General features: G+C 39.4%; 1 protein-coding gene across 1 annotated transcript in view; it reads right to left on the bottom strand.

Annotated features, from left to right (window-relative positions):
* LOC122817325 (uromodulin-like) overlaps nt 1–24,020 on the bottom strand; it is a 275,611-nt gene that overhangs the window by 7,554 nt on the left and 244,037 nt on the right. The window contains exons 7-8 of the mRNA XM_044090542.1: nt 23,282–23,444; nt 23,104–23,185 (exon numbers count right to left, since the gene is read on the bottom strand). Of these exons, the coding sequence (XP_043946477.1) occupies nt 23,104–23,185; nt 23,282–23,444 (245 nt within the window). The remainder of the gene's footprint in view (nt 1–23,103; nt 23,186–23,281; nt 23,445–24,020) is intronic.

Below are 24,020 nucleotides of genomic sequence, written 5' to 3' on the forward strand. Positions count from 1 at the left end.
ACACACACACACACACACACACACACACACACACACACACATATATATATATATATATATATATATATATATATATATATATATATATATATATATACCAGCTCTGAGATCGCCATACCTTGGAGAAAAGGGAATATTCTGAGAAATGGCATCTTGGACTTGGCATATGTATGTCCATTCCTTTGGACATTCAGTCTCCACATTTTGGGACTCGCTGTAGTGGGTCACGGTATTTCAAATGGTTACCATTTGGGGCAGGCTATTGCTTCTTGACTGGGCATTTCAGGAATCAGACCTCCCCTAGGATTTAGATTTGAATTGATAAGGCATGGTTATTAGATGGTAGTCCTGTAAAGTACTGCAGTCTGTATTCTCATTTCATTGATTTGTACTGCCCTTGCAAAGAACTGCACCAACAAATGCCCTTGTAGCAGGTTAAACCAAAGACACAGAACTAAGAAGCATATAGGTAATACAAAAAGCATACAGGCAATACAAAATAATGCAAATATACAAGTATGCTAGCAATACACACAATATTCAACTATTTCTTATGTATAGACCTTCAAATCAAAACCATATACAGATCTGAAGAAAGAACTGCTTTTATATACTTTCACCACAAAAGTAAATTGCAGAAAGAAAGAATATTTTTGTCAAGAGTCTCAAAATACAGGCAAACTATTATTAGATCCATTAAAATGTATAGTGGCTACCTGTACCCAGCAGAAGGTAGCAGGAGGGAGCCCATCCCTCAGCAATGACCTTATTATTTATACATTGTCTGTTATGGTAAATTATCACACAACTGTACTATATACAGTATAAGGGCTACTGATGCTGGATTCAGGTATATGAATGGCAGTATGCAAAGCAGTGCAAATTATAGTCTCCATAAGTGTGGATACTCTATAGTATTCCCTGAGATACTGCAGCAACAAACCCTGCTCTACTTGTGGTTAGGACATCTAGTTTGTAATGCTTTAAAAATGTATGGATACCCTGGTTTTGTACTACACAGGAATAAAGCCCTGACTGCTACCTAGATGACCTGAGATCGACTGGTGTCTTGGTAGGATGGATGACCCAGGGAGGGGTGGATGACAGATGTGTGACTTGTGTCAGTGCACTTGCCTGGGAAGGAGAGTTGTGATGGCTTCTCCCTCTCTGGTGACCCAGTGCTTCTGAAAAGTGGTGTAGATCACTTCACCAAGAATGGGCCCGGGAGGGGGTATGGATGTATCCACCCAAGCAAGTGCGGTAGCCCGTGGGGAGAAATGTCAAGGAGTGGGAACACCTGCATATCAGTGGTATAGGCTATCCTTCTGAGGTAATACAGAGTGCACTCCACCATGGGGGGGGGGGGGGGGGAATTTAGTAACATCCATAAAATGCCCTAATAGCTACCAGCTTTGCAATCGGCTCTTGACTCATGGTGAATGAATGGGCTGGGACAGCTCTTGCCCCATGAAGAATGAATGGGTTAATAGATTATCGGGAGCAAATAGCCGGCAGGCAACGGGGCGCAATAAAGCACATTTAAAAATGTATGTATGGATTATCTTGTGGCACCCTTACAAGCAGTTTATAAAGAAATATTCTTGAATAAAGCAGCAGTAGTAGCTGCTTACCTGGCTAAGTGAACCAGTCTTGCCTGTCATTACTTTGCCTTACTTTTTAAAAAGTCATAAACTAAACACTTGGAAAGTGTCTCTATTATTGCTGGTTAACCCTGTTTCCCTTTATCAAGGAAGCATTCAGCTGATCAGCCTGCTTAATGGATTTATTTTCTCTGGGCATAATACATTAGACCCTTATGCACATTCATGCACAGCAACATTGTTTTTTCATTTTTCTAGATGAGATATAAAAAATGGACACTAGACTGATTCAGGGTAAATTTAGAGTCTATTTTTGATATAAACAAGGGATTTCTTTTTAAAGCCACAATTTTGTCTGTATTTTCTTACTTATTAAGGGCTGTTTCTCAGCAATCTTTCTATTAGAAGAAACAGCTGCTAGAAACATGGTCCTCCAAAAGAGTTATTCAAAGACAACAAAACTGACTAGTTCAAAGACATTGGATCATAAGCTGGAGCTACTGGACATCTAGGAGCTTTAAACTGTAGGATACCCTTTAGGTACAGTTTAGCAATAGTATTTCTGGCTAAAAGCTACTCCATGGATTAACAGAAATGGTTGAAAAGGTAAACTTCAATAGATGAGTAAGCCATTTCTACTATTAAATGATGACACCAAATATTCTACTACTTGAGGGAGTGGCAAACTCTTTTTAACACCAAATTGAAAATCTAGACAGCTTAGATGGATAGCATTTTTGAGTATCAGGTCTTTAGTCTCTTAAAATAGACATTGCCTCATTAGACAAGTGTTGACTGTTAGGAATTAGCTGGATGTCCTCTGTATTTTTTAACTGCGTTTTCCAGGAATGATGTAGAAAACCTTCTTCCTTGCCTGGAAGAAGGCGTTTGCTGGGCAGGATAGCTGTCAATGGCTCTCCTACTAATAAATGAGTTAGCAGAGTGAGTCATGATTGCCTTGGCCAAAAAAAAAAAATTGATTAGAATTAGATTTGCTTTTTCTTTGTTCACTTTAGAAGATCGTTTAATAGCTGACAATTTGGAGGGAAAGCATACAGAAGACTCTAATTCTGTTTGTAGCCAATGATAAATAACACTTGAGGCGCAGAGTCATACCTCTCAAGTGTACCTCATTAGGATGAACTTTCCTCATTTTGACTCCTAAAAAGTCCATGTTCCTCATAGCTCCAATTTGAACGAGTCTGTTACACATTCAGTGTTAAGAATTTTTTTACCTAACATCCATGGCAAATACAACTGAATCATATTATTTCATTGAAAGAACGTTTTATAAATATAAGCTAGCATATTTTAACCATCCTATGAGCTTTAGCAGTTGAAGCTGTTAGTACGCTGTTAATAGGTGTTCCACATTTTGACCATTTGTACCATATAATGAGGGGTCGAGTTCCACATTCTGGAGATGGAATATTGAGAGCTATGCACAGAGTTGTTGCTGTAAGTCTTAGATATCAGTCATGGAGACTTCTTCTGGTCTTCCTATCTTCAGAATAACACCTTCCTAAAACAAAAATTGGATGCAGAGACCATAGGCAACATTTTCTGAAAGCTTTATTCTGTGGTAAGATGATCAGTTTTGTTGTTAGACTTCTTCAGATTTTTATCACAGAACCGCAATTCTCTCATTTATAAATACCTAAAACCTGCCTGGAGTGGGGAAGGGCTTTCCTATAGCATGTTTTATGTAACTCTAGGCCATATCAGACTGGTTGCTTAAAACTGATGACCAGCCAATCAAACCAAAATTTGTAAACACTTAATTTTCATGCAATTAGAAGTTTAATTTGGGAAACAATGTTAGGCACATCATCCAAATTTTCCTAAAAGGCTACTGCGTACCTCTTGTATTATCCCTAATGCTTTCCAAAAGGATTAAAAAACTACCCTGCCTTTATTATACATTACATATATTAAAGTGTAACCAACCATTGTTGTTATATTAGAATAATAAATAAAAATGAGGCGGCCAGAAGCAAGCAACTGGGAGCTCTGGCCAACCCCACTTCTTTACTATACCCAGGAACACCATTTTGTCCACAGCCCACTCATAAGGGAGTGACAACTTTCTATTTAGAGTCACTGAAGGTTTATTTTGGTATGTAAAGTGCTTGCTGATCCATGTTTAAATGAACTGTCTATTCCCAAATTATTACTGCTAACCTGTACTGCTCTAATTCAACAGCACAAGACATTTCTTTTATCATAGGTTCATAGATTAGTAGTAGGCTAACTGCCCTTGTGTGCCATTTGAAGCATAGCCAATTAACACATGTGAGAATCAAACCCTACACCCTGTGTCTGTAAGGTAAACACCTTAACCAAAATGCCAAGCACCCACTATAAAGCAGGCTGTTACTTTAAAAGGCATTAATGAAGTACCAGGGTGAACTGCTTAGGGTTAATGGGAAAACTATAAGCTACACTCATTCTCAACATTTGGACATTTTAAGAACATGTTAAGAAACAGAGAAACAGAAAAAAAACATGGTGTACGTGTGTGTGTATATATATATATATATATATATATATATATATATATATATATATATATATTATATACACACATATATATATATGTGTGTGTGCATGTGTGTGTGTGTGTGTGTGTGTGTGTGTGTGTGTGTGTGTGTGTGTGTGTGTGTGTATATATATATATATATATATATATATATATATATATATATATATATATATACATACACACACACCACACACACACACACACACACACACACACACACACACACATATAACCTTGTAATCAATACCCCTTCCTTTACAACTTCCATCTCTTTCTTTTGAAGATGTCTGGAAAATAAATCCAATGGTTTCAGTAATTTTTTGGGCTCAGTGGGAATCCTGCTTTCTCTATCATTCATTTGCTGACAACTCCAGAAAGGGTATTATCAGCACCACTTGGTTACAGGAAAGAAATCAAGTCTTGTGGTACCAGAAGAGTCTTGACTCCAGCATGGGATCGAATCTTTAAGATATCTGAATACAGGAGCATGGAATGTCATGTTACAGGTTCTGAATAGTTTGAACACTGTGAAAAATCTCTGGAGAGTATTCTTTTTCACAAAACATTCTCTGACTGTTGTCTTACATTTTTACATGGTTTCCAAAGCTATGATTAGTTTTATTCCTTTAAGCTGTAAGATTATGACATCATCTTAATGTATCTAGGATTTCTAGCATTTGGTTGCAAATGACTTAGTGTGCCGCACACTGTTTTGATCTATCTTTCAGTTAATGCAGTTCATTCTTTAAATGAAGTTTTAGCAAAGCCTGGGCATCTGTGAATTTCATCCTATTCAGGAATATGTACTACCCGGAGATTCTTTTTTCTTGCTCAGACTTCTGGGTCAACCAGCTTAGCTCCACGAGACTCATTTTGATTCTAACATAGGAACATTCCTGACAAGTACCTTACAAATTGCTGGACATTTAAATGCGGTGAGCATGTACTATTAAAATATTCTCCATCTCCCTCATTCTGGTGGGCATATGATCCACAATATCCAAGAATATTGAATTTGTCTCTTAGCTCGTTCTGCCAGTACTGTGCTATTGAATATTTTTTTCATTCATTTGTTAACTGGTCAAGTCCACTGAACACAAATATCTCTTTTCAGGGGTGATCCAGGAGCACTGTTTGATTAAATGAATTCTTCAGAGTCATACAGTATGCAAATGGAGGTTAAAGGGATCAAACCCATACCCTAAACAACATGAAACAGATTGATAACAGTTCTGAGCCTTAATCCTCTGCACTCTCAGTTCCATTTTATCTGGGTAGATCAGGATATTGTTTTTTCCTGCTGATAGCATCTTTAGCATCTTCTTGGCTTGCTGCTGGTTGCATGGCAGCAGGAGGGGGGGTGGGCAATTTGCTTTTCCTGTTTTATTTATTTTACCTTTACAAGCCCCTGATGTTTACCTCAAGTGAATTACTGTCAGCTAAAAGGCAGGTTAATCTGAAAGCTGAACTGTTAATGTACAAATAGTTTTTTTAGTTTTTGAAGTTAGGAAAGTGTGTGGGGGGGGGTACAAAAATGTACTTTATAGCTGTTCACCATCTCCAACAGAAGTCCCATCTAGGATCATAGGATCTTAGGCATTACAAGTCCATTTATTCCTTGTCAATACCTACCCTTAAGCCTTGCCTTCCTTTCCAAGGAGGGCCAGACCAGTCATAATAGGGGTGAATTATGAACACCCATCTAGATGCTCAGCTCCTTTTTAAAGGCAGATAATATGTCACCCTTCTTAACTTGGAGAGGGAGTTTGTTCCAGAGAAGGGATAGGTGCCACGAGACAAATTTCTCTCTTCTCTTTGTCTTATTTATTTGTTGGAGAATATTTAGATCTCTGGCCTTAGTGTTAGCTGGACTATTTGATTTATGGAGGAATATGATTTCTTGGACTACTGGATCTGTTATAGTCCTATAAGCAAGACATAGATCACCTTAAAGGAGTCTGTAAGATACTCAGTACTGAGTACTGAGTATAGAGGAAAAATCTTCCAGCCTTTCTTGGAAGTTTCATGACTTTTAAGTCCATGATCTTTTTAGTTACAAACCTCTGGGGTCTTTTCAATTGTTTGAATTGTTTACCAAGATTCCTCCCTGACGAGAGTGTTGTGCTCAGTGATGGGTCTAATCAGTGTAGAGTACAAAGAGGAAAGGCCTTGTTTTATCTGGAAAAAAAATCCCTTTTGCTATGAGATGTGCAAGATAAACAGATTTCCTAATGACCATTGTAACATGATGGTCAGACTTGAGAGAGAGATGCTTACCCGGGTATGTTGTCAGTCCCCATGGATGATAGTGTGTGTTCTGGTGAATACTTTCAGTACATATTCTGTCACGGTGGTTGTTGCCTTATTTCCATCAGATATAACTGAGCATAGAATAGATGTCTCTGGGGTGAAGATGGCACTAAATTTATTTGCCAGTATGTTGGCAATATCTACTGGATCAGAGTAGGTAGGACTGTTATAAATAAGCGCTGAGGAATGCTGAGTGTTATTTCTTATTTTCATGATGTAACTAAAGAAGGATTTGTAGTTGCTTTTGGCTTTTATAGCTAGTCTGAGTTCCTGGGATGCCTTCATTTTTCTTATGTCTTTTTTTAGTTCCTTATCTCACTGCTTGCAGTTCTCCTTAATATGTGGGTGTTTTGTTCTGCTATATAGGTTAAGAAGTTTCTTCCTTTTATTATTAATGCTTATGGAATTATATAGTTTATTAGTGATTGTGCATTGTGGATGTTATGCTTTCATAAGTGCAGAAATTTAAGTATCAGCTAGACAGATGCATTTTGTTTCTTTTTTGTCACTGACTATATTGCACTTTCTCGATGTTACATACAATGGTACTATTCACTGAGGTTGCATATTTGCCATTCAGCTACATTGCATTTCAGGATACTGACTTCAGGATTTCCCGATTCAGATATAAGTGCAGAAATTTTAATATCAGCTAGATATATGCGTTTTGTTTCTTTTCAGTCACTGACTATATTGCACTTTCTCGATGTTACATACAATGGTACTATTCACTGAGGTTGTATATTTGCCATTCAGCTACATTGCATTTCAAGATACTGACTTCAGGATTTCCCGATTCAGATATAATCACTTTGATAAGCTGAGGTAAAGCTAATTCACTATGTCTTCCAAGCCTTTACTCTTCATATTTTGAGGGGTTTAACTGACTATTACATCTAATTTGTACGATGGAACATAAAGTGAGCGACACTCTGTTTTGCATATCCTACACTGTTGATATAGATGTGACTTTGCTAAACTAAGTTAATCATACTGATCTCATTACTGTTGCGCATATAGTAACTTCACAGGTGGAATACCTTCTGACGTTTCTGTACCTTTGTTAACATGCGATTCAGCTTCAGATTTTGAAATTTCCAAGGCTGGCCCTTGCTTGTGTTCTGCATTATGTCATTTATCACTACCACCATTATCAGGTAATGCAAACAGTGACTCTCTCTTTCCTCATAAGAATCATTATTAGGATCATAGGATCATAGGAGGTTACTAGGCTAATGGCCCTGGGGCCCTTACAAGCCTAGCCAAGAGTTTATCCCCAGAAAGAAACCTCAGTCAGCATAGATCACCCATGTCAATGACAGACACAGGTAGAACCCACTGGGACAAATTTGTGTTTTCCCATCCACTCATCAAGGTTGCACTTGAAGAGGGTCAGTGAGGTACTCTGATGTGTATGGGAAGTCTATTCAAGAGACAGAGCAGCCTCTGGGAGACAAACCTGTTTTTCCAGCAGGTTTTGTTGATGTTGCATATTAGATTCAAGCCTTTCAAGCAGGTAGTGTGCAAGGAGTTAGATTTATGGATATGGAGCATCTCTAGTAGGGCAGGGTCTGAGATTGCCTTGTAGGCAAGACACAGATCACCTCTGAGCAATCTGTCTGATAGTGATTTGAGCCTGTCCACACAGGACAGGTTTTGGAGGCCATGGTTCTCTTTGTGAGATATTTCTGTGGCCTTTCCAGTTGGTGCAGATATTTGGAGAGGTACATACCTAATGGGGCATTATACTCAATTATTGGTCTAATGAGGGAGGAGTATACAGAGGTAATAACCTCCTTTTTTCTGGATGCAATCCCTTTAATTATGAGATGAACCAAGTAAAAGGCTTTTCTGACCACTGCCGCTATATGATGGTTGAATGTGAGATTGAGTACCCAGGTCTCTCATCACAGGTTGTGTGCTTAGGGGGTTGCTGTTGCTGTGGTAATCAGTAGGGGCTGTGTTTTTGCCAAATGGTATGATGACACATTTTTTTGTGTTAACTTGTGGCCATGACTTTGTCAGTCATTAGTTGCGGTATGACCCTCTTGCAGTATGTTAACATCATTTGGGGAATGAATGACAGCACCCAACTTACAGTCATCTGCAAACTTGGTAACCCACTGAGCAGATCTGTGAGAAGCAGATGCCAAACAGTAGGGTTCCCAGGACAGATCCCTGGGGAACTCCACTAGTGACAGGTCTGCTATCGGAGGTGGAGGCACCTATTTTGACCTTGATGGTTCTGTCAGTGAGCCAGTTGGCCACCCACCTGATGAGCTAGGGATTTAGTCCAAGTTGTGTTAGCTTCTCAATGATGCCCAAGTGGGGAATTGTGTCAAAGGCCTTGGTGAAGTCACGGTAAGCTGTATGTACTGACTTTCCCTCATCCAGAGCCTTGGTAGCAGTCTCAAAGAAGTCAACCAGGTTCAACAGGCAAGATCTGCCCTTGACGAATCTGAACTGGATGGGGTCAAGTGCTTGGAGATTGCCTATGTCCTTGTTTATGAGAGCATAATAATATGCTCCATGGCTTTACAGATCAGACTTGTCAAGTTAATGGGGTTATCATTACCAGGGTCAGTAGTAGCACCACCTTTGTGCAATGGGATGACAATGGCAGTTCTCCATTCTGCTTGAATGAAGCCCGCACTTAGACATTGGTTGAATAGGGTGTGCAATGGCGAAGCCAGTTCTTGCTGGAGATGGTGCAGAATACAGCCTGGGAAACTATCAGGTCCCATAGAAGCTGTGTTATTTGCCTTGGATAGGGGCTTTAACACTTGATCTATGGAAATGTGAGGTGCAGGACAAGTATCAGGAATGTCAAAAGGGCCTTTGTGGGGGCAGTGGGGCTGAAGTTTGCTAGCAGGTTGGCTAAGTCAACAGGATCAGTCTAAGTGATACTGTTAAGTACTAATCCAGAACAAACCTGGGCTTTGCCATGGAGTTTTCTGACATAACTGAAGAAGGCTTTGTGCTTTCCTTTTGTTTCAGAGGCTAGTTTTGATTCATAATTGGCTTTGGAGGTTTTCACTGGTGATCTAATTTGCTTGTTGAGGCTAATGAGGTAGTTCTTCCAATTTGGAATTTCTTCCTTTTTACCCTTGGAAAACAGTTTCTTCCTTTTGTTGTAAATCCTGTTGGTAGAGGATGTCCATCAAATAGGTTTGTTTTTCCTTGAGGAGCAGGTTTTATTTCTGTTGGGTATGGCTGAGTCCATGCAGTTGTACATGTGCTTGTATACTACATTAGATTACTGTTAGCATAGTTGTCTGCATACTCTGTGGGGGGTGGTAATGTGAAGCTGCTGATACCCCCCCTTAGGAGGTTGTAGTCCTCTTTTGAGAAGTTTTTTTAGCTTGATTATGGCTGGGGGTGGGTGGGTGGGACAGAAACTTCGAATGAGACAGTCCGATGATCCAATCTTACCAGGGAGGAACATACTATGGGGGTGGTGCAGTGGTTGCCCATGTTGGTGACTCCAGGTAAGAGGAGTTGGTATCCTGAGTCATAAAGGGGGGTCTATAGCTGGCTATAACTTGTATGGCAAACCAGTCTGGAGGTGTGCATGTCCTTAATGAAGAGAGAGACTCCACCAGCCTTAGTCTTCCCAACCTCATTTTGGGATTGGAATGTGTGGAAAGAGGTATAGCCTGGTAAGGTAGGGGTGTTCTCTGCAGCTGTGAAACAGGTTTCTGTGACCACACAGACATCAGCATCATCCAGTGCAGGGAGGGACTCCAGTGAGTGCATTTTCAGGTTAAGGCTCCTAGTGTTAAGCAGCATGACCTTCAATTTGCTTTTTGACACATCTTTTATGTTGGAAGATTTGTCTTTGGGTCGTTGTCTAAAAAAGGCACAGTAGGGGAGGCAAGGGCCTTGGCCAGTATACGGAATCCCACTGGTGACAGGTGGAGGCCATCTCTGGCAAAGCATCGAGGCCTGTCAACCATGTCATCCTAGGCAGACAGATACTGGATCCACTTGCAATAACACTAGATACTAAGCCAGTTGTTGTAGTCAATTATTTTTTGTTGGTATTATGGTATAATTCTTGGTAAAGGTAGGATGCTGCTTAGGGCTAGGGTCATACTTGTCTGGGACATGCACTCTGACAGCTCAATCATATCTCAATTCATATAGTCCAGGGAAGTACATCTCAAGTCATTCACACCAACATGGACAATGAAAGAGTCATACTTGTACTTGTTGTGGAGAAACTTAAGTGCGTGATGTGGCAGATTCTAGCACCAGACAGACAACTGACAGTGACCTTCTCCTTGTCAAGCCTGGTGAGGGGAACATCAGTGTGTCTCACAATTGAGTCACCAATGACTTGTATGTTTGTTTTATTGTTATGCCTTGTAAGCTGTGATGGTTTATTGTTTTACCTTATGGGCTGTGTTTGTGAGACACTGATGTGTTGTCTGCTGTGTGTGATGTGTTTGGTGTTGTGTGTGGAATGTTTGTGAGTGTGTTTTGGAGGTCTCTGCTGTTTAAGTAAGTTTTTATTAAGGACCTCTTCATAGGTGGATGTGTGTTGTGTTTGGGTATGTGATGTGAGTGGTGTGGTGTTTAAGAAGCTACAGGCCCTGAAGAGATTTACAAATATCTTCTCCTGAATAATGAGTGGTAGCAGTAGCTTTGAGCTATAATTTTAGCTTCTCTTAGGCAAAACTTTCCTCTTAAAATAAATATGATTAATAACAGTAGCAATAAGAATAACATAAGGGAAAACATTTCTTCTCTCATTGTTTCAAATTATAACTCAATTTCCTACAAATTGCCTCTAATTGGTTCAGTGCTCTATCATGAAACTGTTCCATTCCTCTTAACCCCTTAGTGCAAGAAATCTGGGCAAAGCCTAAAATAACAGGACAAAGGCTCAAAATAGGGACAGACTTTAAATATCGCTCATGTAAACTTAGAAAGTTCCTAGAATAACATATTTTGTATTAGCATGCATTTTTCTGAAGGATATACATTCTGAAACTAAAATGTCTGTCATTATTTAGTAACTTCAATCTTCAGTGATTTACCAGAAAACCCGAACATTTATACTTAACAGACCAAAGATATGAGGCAAAAATCTGTACATTTTGTGAAAATCTGCACAGTTGAGTGGTGTTTTAGTACTGTGTGGCACAGGATATAGTAATATGGACACTTTTCCAATTTTATCAGCAAATATGCAAATAAATAATCTGAACTGCCCTTATTAAAGAGTTTAACGTTTTGTAGTTTACTTCACAGTAATATGTCAGATCATTCCTAGTAATGTGTGGTATATGACACATTAATGAGACAATGGTGTCCAACTGTATGAGTAAACAAGCACCCAATAATCTGTGGTCAATTACTGAGAAAAAAAAAATCACAGGTCTGCTGTATTACTGTATAAGTAATTTCCAGTTGTCAGCTGAAAGGATTTTTCTACTCAAACAGCTATAAATATTAGTAATTTGGTCGACATATGCTAGGGGTGATGTATTATGCAGAAGCTTACCTGCAGAAAGCCAAATGGTCAAAATGTTGAGAAACTTAAGTGGGGTTTGAGAGGGTGAAAGTGTTTGTATGTGTGTGTGTGTGTGTGTGTGTGTGTGTGTGTGTGTGTGTGTGTGTGTGTGCGTGTGTGCGTGTGTGTGTGTGTGTGTGTGTGTGTGTGTGTGTGTGTGTGTGTGCGTGTGTGTGTGTGTGCGCGTGTGTGAGACTTAGGGTTAGGGTTGGGGATAGGTTTTGTATTTTTGTGTGTGAGTGTGAGTTAGGGTTAAAGTCATGGTTAGATAAGGGATATCATTAGTCTGTGTGTGTGTGTGTGTGTGTGTGTGTGTGTGTGTGTGTGTGTGTGTGTGTGTGTGTGTGTGTGTGTGTGTGTGTGTGTGTGTGTGTGTGTGTGTGTGTGTGTGTGTGTGTGTGTGTGAGAGAGAGAGAGACTTATGGTTAGGGTTGGGGATAGGTTTTGTATTTTTGTATGTGAATTTTAGGGTCAGGGTCAGGGTTAAGTAAGTGGATACATGTAGTATTGTTAGTGTGTGTTTGTCTGAGTGTTTCTTGGGTAGTGGCAGTGTTATGGGGTTTTTAGTAAGGTAAAGGGCAGGGTTAGGGTTGGATGAAGGGGCAACATTAGAGTTAGGGTTAGTATCCACTACTTTGGTGGTATTTCTTTCCTATTGTAAGTAGCCTTTGATGTGTTACTTTATAACTTCCAAGGTGTAGTAGTTCTGAGCAAAACAAGTCACGTTATCTGACACACGCTGAAGCTGCATTTTCCAAAGAGAAATATATTTTATGATTTCTTTTATACTATATGCCCCTAAGTGCTATGTGCTGCTTTGATCCTCATTTTTATAAGATCAATTTCTATGTCTGCATATCTATCTATCTATCTATCTATCTATCTATCTATCTATCTATCTATCTATCTATCTTATATATCTAATCTCTTTCTCTGTTCAACTGATCATTGCTGTAGGCAGCAGATGCTATAGATACTTCTTCTTCTTTCGGCTGCTCCTATTCGGGGTCGCCACAGCGGATTAACTGTTTCCATTTCTTCCTGTCCTCTGCATCTTGCTCTGTCACACCAACCACCTGCATGTCCTCTCTCACCACATCTATAAACCTTATATTGGGCCTTCCTCTTTTCCTGTTACCTGGCAGCTTCATCCTTAGCAACTTTTTCCCAATATACTCTGCATCCCTTCTCAGCACATGTCCAAACCAATGTAATCTTGCCTCTCTGGCTTTGTCTCCAAACCTTCGAACCTGGGCTGACCTTCTAATATAATTATTCCTAATCCTGTCCATCCTCATCACACCCAGTGCAAATCTTAACATCTTTAACTCTGCCACATCCAGCTCTAACTCCTGCCTTTTTGTCAGTGCCACTGTCTCAAACCCAGGTAACATAGCTGGTCTCACTACCCTCTTTGTAGACCTTCCCTTTTCACTCTTACTGGTACTCGTCTGTCACAACTCACTCCTGACACTCTTCTCCACCCACTCCATCCTGCCTGTACTCTCTTCTTCACCTCTCTTCCACACACACCATTACTCTGAACTATTGATCCCAAGTATTTAAACTCATCCACCTTTTCCACCTCTATTCCTTGCATCCTCACCATTCATCTATCCTCCCTCTCACACTCACCATTACTCTGAACTATTGATCTCAAGTATTTAAACTCATCCACCTTCGCCACCTCTATTCCTTGCATCCTCACCATTCCTCTATCCTCCCTCTCACACTCACCATTACTCTGAACTATTGATCTCAAGTATTTAAACTCATCCACCTTCGCCACCTCTATTCCTTGCATCCTCACCATTCATCTATCCTCCCTCTCACACTCACCATTACTCTGAACTATTGATCTCAAGTATTTAAACTCATCCACCTTCGCCACCTCTATTCCTTGCATCCTCACCATTCATCTATCCTCCCTCTCATTCACACACATATATTCTGCCTTAGTCCTGCTGACCTTCATTCCTCTTCTCTCTAGAGCATATCTCCACCTCTCCAGGGTCTGCTCCACCTGTTCCCTACTCTCACTACAGATCACAATGTCATCTGCAAACATCATAGTCCATGGGACTCCTGTCTGATCTCATCTGTCAACCTGTCCATCACCAGTGCAAATAAGAAAGGGCTCAGAGCTGATCCGTGATGTAATCCCTCCTTCACCTTAAATGCATCTGTCACTCCCACCGCAGACCTTACCATTGCCACACTTCCCTCGTACATATCCTGTACCACTCTTACATACTTCTCTGACACTCCCGATTTCCTCATACAGTACCACAACTCCTCTCTAGGCACCCTGTCATATGCTTTCTCTAAGTCCACAAAGACACAATACAACTCCTTCTTATCTTCTTTGTCCTTCTCCATCAACACTCTCAGAGCAAACTTCGCATCTGTCATGCTCTATCCTGGCATGAAACCTTACTGCTGTTCACTAATCATCACGTCCCTTCTTAACCTAGCTTCTACTGCTCTATCCCATAACTTCATGCTGTGACTGATCAATTTAATCCCTCTGTAGTTACTACAGCTCTGCACATTACCCTTATTCTTAAAAATCGGTACCAAAACACTTTTTCTCCATTCCTCAGGCATCCTCTCACTTTCCAAGATTTCATTAAACAATCTAGTTAAAAACTCCACTGCCATTTCACCTAAACACCTCCATGCTTCCCCAGGTATGTCATCTGGACCAACAGCCTTTCCATTCTTCATTCTCTTCATAGCTATCCTTACTTCCTCCTTGCTAATCCACTGCACTTCATGATTCACTATCCGCACATCATCCATCCTTCTCTCCCTCTCATTCTCCTCATTCATCAGCCCCTCAAAGTACTCTTTCCATCTGCTCAACACACTCTCCTCGCTTGTGAGTACATTTCCCTCATTATCCTTAATCACCCTTACCTGCTGCACATCTTTACTAGCTCGGTCCCTCTGTCTAGTCAATTGGTACAGGTCTTTTTCTCCCTCCTTAGTGTCCAACCTTTCATACAACTCCTCATACACCTTATCCTTAGCCTTTGCCACCTCTCTCTTTGCCATGCACCTCATCTCCTTATACTCTTGTCTGCTTTTTTCATCTCTCTGACAATCCCACTTCTTCTTCGCCAACCTCTTTCTCTGTATACTCTCCTGTACTTCTTCATTCCACCACCAGGTCTCCTTGTTCTCCTTCCTCTGTCCAGATGTCATACCAAGCACCCTTCTAGCCATCTCTCTTACTAGCTCTGCTGCAGTTACCCAGCTATTCGGTAACTCTTCACTGCCACCCAGTGCCTGTCTTAACTCTTCCCTGAACTCCACCTCACAATTACCCATTTTCAATTTCCACCATTTGATCCTTGGTGCTGCCCTTACACTCATCCTCCTCTTCTTGATCACCAATGTCATCCTACAAACCACCATCCTATGCTGCCTAACTAGACTTTCCCCTGCCACCACTTTACAGTCTCCAATCTCCTTCAGACTGGCCCTTCTACATAAGATATAATCCACCTGTGTGCATCTTCCTCCACTCTTGTATGTCATCCTATGCTCCTCCCTCTTGTTAAAATACGTATTCACCACAGCCATGTCCATCCTTTTTGCAAAATCCACTACCTTCTGACCTTCTGCATTCCTTTGCTTAACACCATACTTACCCATCACTTCCCCATCTCCTCTGTTCCCTTCACCAACATGCCCATTGAAATCTGCTCCAGTCACCAGTCTTTCACCCTTGGGTACAGTCATCACCACTTCATCCAACTCACTCCCAAATTTTTCTTTCTCATCCATCACACACCCAACTTGTGGAGCATATGCACTAACAACATTCATCATTACACCATCAATTTCCAGCTTCATAAACATCACTCTATCTGACACTCTTTTCACCTCCATAACACTCTTAGCATACTGTTCCTTCAGAATAACCTCTATGCCATTTCTCCTCCCATCCACACCATGATAAAACAATTTGAACCCATCTACGATACACCTAGCCTTGCTCCCCTTCCATCTGGTCTCTTGCACACACAATATACCAACCTTCCTTCGGTCCATCATATCAGCTAGCTCTCTCCCTATACCAGGCATACTGCCAACATTCAAAGTTCCGACCCTAACTATCACAGTCCTAGCCTTTACCTGCCTTCGGGCATGCCTTCCCCCTCTTCTGCTCCTTCAGCCAATAGTAGCCCAATTTCCACCAGCACCCTGTTGGCCAACAATACTGGTGGCGGTCGTTGTTAACTTGGGCCTCGACTGATCCGGTATGTATATCTGTACTGTTGTCCGCATGTATGATTTGGCAAAACTTTACACCGGATGTCCTTCCTGACACAACCCTCCGCATTTATCCAGGCTTGGGACCGACACAAAGAAATGCACTGGCTTGTGCATCCCCAGTGGCTGGATTAACAGATGCTATAGATACTGCCTAAAAATGTATTATCTGGATTTCTGTGAACAGTAGTTCATACAAAAACACCTTTAAAATGAAAAAGTAATTCCTCAGAAGCATGCTTCCCAACAGCACTTACTTCTCAGCTGGCACTCCTTCTATGCAGAATCAGTATGCCCTCCCTGTGTCCATGTTTTTTATTTATTTATTTTTTGATGGGTGAAGCCATGCCATAGGTGAATTTCTGATCCTCTAAATTGCCTGCAGGTGTGCAAGAGGTGTACCTTCGTGCATCCTCTGATGGACTAGCATCCTATCCAGGATTAACTTCTTTGCAGTGTTCCCACTGGTGTGGGGCTTGGTTTTCTCATGAGCCTGTATTTGGACAAAGGAGGGATCAAAGAATGAATGAATGAAGGAAAAAAGGAACAAAAGCACCTGCGGAGAGATACTATCCTGGCTCATATGGACACTTCATTTCTTCCTGATGATCCTAAGACAAATGACAGAAGATCAGCAGAAAGCACCGATATCAGCTGTGTTTAAGCAACTGATCGTGCTTGTGCCACATAATAACGTGAAGTTGCATGCTGAAAATGAGCTTGCCATTTCACTTCTGGGTTCAGGTTGTAGTGATTTTTTTATTAGTTTAGGGTAAATATTTAATTAACTTTTGAAAAAAACCTAACCCTAATAATAGTTGGAAGTGAGGAGGAAGAGTGAAGAACCCTTTTTTAACTTTTAAACATCACTTTTAAAGATTTTAAAATAAAAAGCATGTATGAAAACTGAGTTATTTTGGGACTTAAATAATACTGTTATTGGGTGCTAAAATAACACATAATAAAGGGTTTAACATTGCTGGGCTCAAGTACAAGTGCTGTATGTGCTCCAAGTTCACAATACATTGGAGTAAAATAAATATTTATAGTCACAAAATTTTATTTGCACATACCTCCACAGTATTGTGATATCCCAGTTAGTATTTGTAGGGGTGGGACAGAGTCTCTACCTTTATGGGTGCAGGGGCACAAAGCCACCCTACAAAAATTTTGCTTAAAACTGTGATAAAACAAGTGATTTTCAAACAAATAAAGCTTAAACTAAACAATGTTTTAGCCATTTGTTTCCAACCAAGTTTCCTCAGTTATGGAAAACAGCTGTTGTCATTGTCCTGTTCAAGGAAGGTACTAACTACATCTGTAGATAAGTATCATCCAATTAGATTTACATGCACTATGGGCAAATGTTTTGAAAGTGTATTATGTTCCCTAATAGCTGAGGAGTTATGTGCTGCCCAGCATATTTTTCAGCATGGATTTTCCCAAGGTAGATCTAGTTGGACTAACTTCCTAAGTTTTTGTCAGAGTACATGGGTATCTGTGGATGTAGGTTTATGAGTTGTTGTGATCTGTATGGACCCTGTTAAGGTGTTTGATTCAGTGTCTCATGTAGAAATTATGACTAGCTTGTACAGTCTTGGAATTAACCAGTATATTATTAAGTGGGTTGGTTTATGTTTGATCTAGAGATCTTTTTAAGGTTAAAATTGCAGATATTACACCTAATGATAGGAAAGTTATGGTGATTTCGTCAGGGGTTAGTGCTTGGGCCATTTCTGTTCAGTATGTTTATATCTTATTTTCCAATTCAGAGCAGTATATTAGTAAGAAAGTTTGCTGATGATACCAAGATTGGGTTACTTATTAACTCAATGAATGATCAAGCTATTTACAGGGTTATTTGGATGTCTGGAAATTTGATTGACAAATAACCATATGAAGTCTAATGCCTGTAAAATTAACGTGCTACATTTTGATTGTAATAATCCATGTTACCTATACATATTAGACAATGTTACCTTAAGCAGTGAGAATAAGGTTAGGGATCTAATGGATAGCAAACTAAAATATGATGATAATCTTTTGTTAGTAACTAAGAAGTGTTACATAGTGATTACGGACATTTTATGTAGAATTGCTGCGGTAGTGTTGTCGCCTCACAGTAAGACGCTATCTGGTTCGATTCTCAGCTAGATCGTCTTCTGCGTGGAGATATGCGTGAATGGGCATACCTTCGTTGAAGGTTGTGCATCAGGGCTGGTAACTCGGCACGTAAAAATCAACTACCAATCATTAGTGGACCGGAGTTCCGCTGTGGCGATCCCTAACCAGGAAAAGACGAAAGACGCAAACAAACCAGCAGTGATGAGAGAGTATTAATTCCTCTTTACAAGGCTGTTGTAAGACCACATGTAGAACACTGTGCAGCTGCCTGTGTTTACAGCTGTACCCAGTTACATAGGTTGGAAAAAATTCAAAAGTTTTATGCCAAAAAAATTGATGGAGTAAAACATCTGAGCTATAGGAATACACTAAAACAGTTGTCATTGTTCTCCATATGATATAGATTTGCCAGAAGAGATCTTATAGCTGAGTGAATTAATAATATATTTTTGGCTACTTTAGGTTTAGAATTTAGTCAGCACGATCAGGGTGTTAAAAATATTTTTTTCTGAATATGACATTTTGCAACACTATACTTTGGAAAAGTTCTTTCTGTCACAGAGCTGGCAAACTATGGATTGAACTGCCTTTAGGAATTAGACCATCTTCTCATCTTAATACGTTTAAGGCTGATATAGAAGCTGGTTTGATTATAGGGACTTTTGATATCCCCTATTAGGAGGCAAACTTTTTTAATGTCTCTGTTCAGGCTTAGAGTTAGTGATTTACTAAACTTGAAATATCATTCAGTCACATGTCATTTATGCATATATCACAAAGTCTTCTTTAATATCGGAGAGTGATAGTCAACAAAACATCAGAAGCTACTCACTAAGCACCCTCATTACATGTATGCTAAATATAAATAGAATCAGAACACATAGAATGAAAGTATAATATCGCTGAATAACCATGTAAATCTATTGGATAATAACACAGGCTGTATCAGTTGTTCCCATCAGAAGTAAGGTACAAGCTTAATACAAGATAATTCTGTTGAATGATTAACACCTACTATTTCATCTAGTCTAGGAATAATAAAACTTTCAAGTTTATGTTTATTATAATACTTAATCACCAAAGCGGTTTACAAGAAGAAACTGAGCAATGAGAATCACTGAATTAAACTAAAAGTAATTATATAAATAAATTATTTAAAATTTAAGATGGAGAAAATCTTTATAAGCAAACATTTAAGACAACTAGAAAATGAAATAAACAATAATGATAAAAACACAAAAGAATTTGCAAATAATGCAGTAACTATACACATGGTTATTATTAAGCTTGAAGCTGGGTGGAGGACTTCACCAAAAGTGCTTCTTGTCCTCACATTTTCATGATTTTCATGAACAGGATATCTAGACGCATATGAGGTTAGGGAGTATTCAGCTTAGGGATTTGAATGGAGCATATTTGTTGTTTGCAGACAGTATTGATTTTTTGGCCTCATGTGATTTATTTCTTCCATCACTGGAGGAGTTCATTGCTGTATATGAAGGTTTACTGATGGAAATATGCACTTCTAAATCAGATGTCATGACTGTCAGAAAAGAGTGGATTGATCTCTGCATCTAGGGGGCTGTTACCTCATTTGGAGGAGTTTAAGTATTTTGGGGCCTTGTTTATGAGTAAATGTAGAGAGGAATATGGAGACTGACAGGTAGAGGGGTGCAGCTACAACAGTGCTTCAGGCAACCTACCTAACCTGTTTAATACATAAATACTTTATAACACACAAAGTTTGTTCTTCCTTACACACTGTTGATTAACCCTCTGTACTGCCTTTATGCTAATGCTACCACTATACCACTCTCAGAGGATTTAAACCTCTGTATTAATTTAACTCATGCTAATATTCATGCATAAAGAGCTCATCCATGCTAATGTTACTTCTATATCATTCTCAGATGATTTAAACCTCTGTATTAATTTAACCTTGTACTTCTGTTCTTAACCACTAAACATGTAAATATGCTTTACATCCTTCTCCAAGCTGTTGTTTAACTTTTGTTTAGTTTTTGCTATTTTGTATGTAAAATTTGCTTAGTTTGTTTCTGTTTCCACTATGTACTGTACTCCATATTATGGAGCTTGTACTATGTATTATTGGAGCTTTCCTCCCCAGGCCTCCACTGAAAACGGGCTCTTTGAGCCCAGTGGACCTCCCCGGTCATCAAACTGGAAATAAATAGATAAAATAAAATATACCAGACTGTTGTGGTGAACTAAGAACTCAGCCTCAGTACAAAACTCATTTTTTACTAGGCTATGTCTCTATCCCCAAATATGCTGAGAAATTATGAATAGTGACCGAAAGGATAAGCATATACATGCATGTGGCGAAAATGTGGACCTTTTACAGAGTTGTTAGGCTCATTATCCATGACAGAGGAGGGACTTAGCAAACTGGGAAGACCTGCTTCTCCTCTGGTTTCAGAGAAGTCTTTTAGGCACCTAGTGAGCATGCCCTTGATTGTATCCCATGAGATGTTTACAATGCATGGCCATCTGGTATGAAGCCTTAGGATAGACATGGAATGTGTTAGGGGATTCTATCTCTAAGTTTGCCTGGGAATGCTTCAGGATTCTACAGGATGAGCTGGGGGCTGTTGCTTTGGTTTATAAATTTTAATCTGCCCTGCTTAGCTTGCTGTCACTGTAACTGTCTTTGTTGCAAGTGGTTTGTAAAATATATGGATGCACGAATGTGTGGATGGTTGAATGGTTGAATAGATGGATGGATGGACAGGTGGGTGTATGTATGTATGTATGTATAGACAGATGGAAGCATGGATAACTGCGAGCAGCATATTCATGATCAGCATACAGTATATTTCTGAGAGAGCTAACTGCTAGTCAGACTGCAGCAATTATGTACTCTATATTATTCAATAATGTAAAATATTTCTAAAGATGAATAAAAAGATGAATATCAAACAATACAGCACAGTGGTGCTGTGGATAGTGTTGTTGCCTCACAGCAAGAGGTTCCCCAGTTCCCCAGTTCGATTCTTGGCTGGGTTGCCTTCTGTGCGGAGTGTGTATGTTCTCTCTCTGTTTGTGTGGGTTTCCTCTGGGTGCTCTAGTTTCCTCCCACATCCCAAAGACATGCAGTAGGTGGATTGCATACTCTAAACTGGCCATAGGTGTGAGTATGTGTGTAAGTGTGTGGTGTGGAAGAACTATGGTGTAAACCTTGGCTTTAGATGATTGCCACTGTTAAAGTGACACTCCCACCCAATGTGCAAAACTGGGAAAAAGGGGTTGTGAATGGATGGAAGGATCAAACAATATCAGAGACTGAGTACTAAGTAAAGTTACAATTTCAGATAGTCTGTAGAATTACTACATTAGATGCACAGCCCAAATAATCTATTATTAGAGAGAGAGGAAAAGGTGTAAATGTAATAAGCTCAAAGAGCAAAATATGTTAAATTATAAATTACCAAGGTCTGATCACGCATTGATACCAGCTTAGAGCACCATGTTATGCTTTCTTCGGTGCATATATTTCCAACACTAAGTTAGTACCTCAGAAATCTCACTTATGACTCTATATATCTTGTATGCCTGCAAAAAGTAAAAGTTTAGTTTGTACTAGTTTTCCGAAGTCTCATAGCACTGGCTCTGAAACATGCAAACACTGTTGTGACCCAAGAAAAAGCTGTTATAATTCTAGGCTGTGCTATATAACTAATAATATGTCTGAATGGCAGCACACACTGATTCTGAAATGAAACTGCTCCCTATTGCATTTGGTCATAAACCTCTGGGTAACACTTGTGATCTGTATATTGCATGCAGCTGAAGGTATAAATCTCATGGGAGATTTTGGAAACATAAGTTTAGTGGGAGAGTATTGAATGGCATTAGAATCACTAAGAACACAACATAACCACAATGAGTATCCTCTGGGTGGTATAAGACCCCAAACAGCACTACGAACTAAACATCCAAGTCCAAGAGTTGAACTTGACTGATTAAGATTCTTTGTGACTGATTGATGTCAGTTAATCCTCTTTTGGTAAACAATTCTAGTATTGTACTTAACCCTGAGTTATCTCTTGTTAATATTTACTGCCATGTGAAATACTATGAAACAGAATAGACTCACTTGGGGTCAGGGAATCATAGGTAAATACCTGGCAAATCAGTCTGTAGACTGTTAAATGCCTAATTAATAACCAGAAAGTGACCAAAAATGAGAATCAAACACCGTTCATTGTGTCTTTGAGGTAAACAACTTAGCCATTATACCAACCCCCAACCAGACCACTGAGGAGCATAGCCCAAATTCCCAGTTGTCCCTAAGCACTGTCTGGTTAAATGACTTGCTCAGTTTCACCAAACACAGGTATTCACTAAAACTATTTTTTGTATGAAAGTAAAATAAATAAATGATAAAAAAAAGCTTAATTTTTCTGTTTCAACATTGTTACGGTTGCACTTCAGAGAAATGAAAATGTCACTGTCAAGTATAGGGTACAGACCGCATACCAAAACCCTAAGCAAATCACAAACATGTCTGTACTCCTCTGAGTAGTCACCTATATCACTGCATATCTGGAGGAGTCTGGGTATGCGGTAGGAAAATGCAAATGACCACCCAGACCTTTTTCTGTGATTCACGGACCTAAGAATTAAGGTGTACAGAATAGAGGAGGTACTGAAATTTAGGTAAATATTGTATACATGCATATATAAATATTTAAAGATTGCCTTACCATTCGTAAGGACTGGGCCAAATGAAATTATTGTACTATTTCCTATGTCCTGTGTTTTAGAAGCTCTAGCGTTGTTACAATTCTAAAAAAAAAATGTCATCTTTGATGAGGTCTGACATAAACACACAAAGTTCATTTATTGTATTAAAATGTAAGGAAAAAAAGCCAAAAAACTTACCGGTGCACATAATCCTGCACTTGGATCACAAAGAACTACTTCACAGTGAAAGTAAACTTGAGGGTAATCACCAAAAAACTTAAATATTTGAAGCTGCCATTTCCCCTGAAGAGAAACCCCATTTTCTATTACACTTATAGTGGCATCTTGTTTATTTGGACAGCTGTAAAAAGAAATGAAAAATGTTATTTCTTGATGTCTCAGAAAATAATGCTCATGTTCTATAAAACATCACTTTTCTTTGCAATTATAGTTCACTTCTTTCGCAATTTTGCTTTTTGTATATCTCTTTCTCTTTCTTTTCTCATTATTATGTGACTAAAGCCTGAATGTCTGTTACAGTTTTAAAATCAGTAAAGTAATCGTGACAAATTATGTTGGTGTGTAGGGTTAGTGTGCAGGAATATGCAAATATACAAAGGTATTAGTGATTCAATGATGCAGTCTTTCAAGGTCTTTTTGACTTCTATGATACTGTGTAGCACAGGTTCCCTTACTGCATGGTAACATACACAAATTACCAAAAAAAATATAGCAACTTATATGCAGTTCAATCAGCCCCACAGACCACACCACCAACGAGTCCAAAAAAAATTACCATTCTGTCCATTGCCTGCATGGTGATCATCATGACAATGCCAACTTGCAGTCACTAGAGCATCAGGGTACTCCAGTATAGCAGACGATAACTTCCACAGTACACAGTACCAGCACAATATGTGACATAAATCTGCACAGG

Source organism: Protopterus annectens, chromosome 12.part0 (genome assembly GCF_019279795.1).
Source record: "Protopterus annectens isolate FY-2018-M chromosome 12.part0, PAN1.0, whole genome shotgun sequence".
In the NCBI taxonomy this organism is placed as follows: domain Eukaryota; kingdom Metazoa; phylum Chordata; order Ceratodontiformes; family Protopteridae; genus Protopterus; species Protopterus annectens.